General features: G+C 41.7%; 1 protein-coding gene across 10 annotated transcripts in view; it reads left to right on the forward strand.

The window, feature by feature from the left end:
• LOC106868309 (A-kinase anchor protein 9) overlaps positions 1 to 1,120 on the forward strand; it is a 351,276-nt gene that overhangs the window by 306,076 nt on the left and 44,080 nt on the right. For all 10 annotated transcript variants that reach the window (XM_052970882.1, XM_052970883.1, XM_052970887.1 and 7 more), the window contains one exon: positions 545 to 658. In XM_052970882.1, coding sequence (XP_052826842.1) covers positions 545 to 658 — 114 coding nt within the window. The remainder of the gene's footprint in view (positions 1 to 544; positions 659 to 1,120) is intronic.

Genomic DNA, 1,120 nt, shown 5'->3' on the forward strand with positions numbered 1-1,120 from the left:
TATATATATACTGGTGTTAGGAAAGGTATTGAGTTATAGAAGCTGTGCGAAGTCAGAAAGGATATCCGTAGTGTAGTCTTCTGGCTTGGCAGCTCCAGCTGAAGCGTCCAACCCATGCCAGCATGGAAAGCAAACATTAAATGATGACATATGCCAGCATGGAAAATGGACATTACATGATGATGGTGATGAGGATGATGATGATGATGATATATAATGTTTGTGTGTATATATGTTAATTAAAATGATATGTAAGTGAAATAACTTCAATTTTGTTTCCAGGTACAGATACACTTATGCAAACACATATAGGTTAGAGAAATGCATCTGGGAATCCACCAGAGGGAAGCACTGAGCAAATATGGTGTTTTTTTTTTCACACCTTTTTCTATAAGAGAGAATCTTTTCTTCACATGAACTAAAATGAATTTACCTTCACAAGTTAAAATAAATCACAGACTTATTTTAACACACACACACACACACACACACGCAGCACCGTTATATACATATGTGAAATTCTGTGGCTATGTTTCTCTTGCAGATGCGATATGAAGCAGGGACCAAAGAACTAAAGAAGAAAGTGAAGGAGTTGGAGAATGTGATAGAGGAGAAAATGGAAGAGAACTATACACTGAATGAGAAAATCGAGGAAATGGTAAGCAGTTGCAGTGGAAGATGATGATGATGAAGTTGTAGTTTCGTGCCTTGTCATATTTGATCCATCCAACCTCTCTTTAGTCAAAGATATTCCACCAGTGACCAACTTTTAATCAGGCACGGTGTCTCTAGGATATCATTGCACAATATCATCATCATCATCGTCATCATCATTTAACGTCCATTTTCCATGCTGGCATGGGTTGGACGGTTTGACTGGGGACTGGCAAGCCAGGAGGCTGCACCAGGCTCCAATCTGATCTGGCAAGTTATCTACAGCTGGATGCCCTTCCTCACGCCAACCACTCCAAGAGTGTAGCGGGTGCCTTTTACATGCCACCAGCATGGGGGCTAGTCAGGTGGCACTGGCAATGAGCATGCATGAATGGTGCTTTTTATGTGCCACCAGCATGGGAGCGAGTCAGGTGGCACTGGCATGGGTGCCAGTCTTGCTTGTAAT

The sequence above is a fragment of the Octopus bimaculoides genome, chromosome 9 (genome assembly GCF_001194135.2).
Source record: "Octopus bimaculoides isolate UCB-OBI-ISO-001 chromosome 9, ASM119413v2, whole genome shotgun sequence".
Taxonomy (NCBI): domain Eukaryota; kingdom Metazoa; phylum Mollusca; class Cephalopoda; order Octopoda; family Octopodidae; genus Octopus; species Octopus bimaculoides.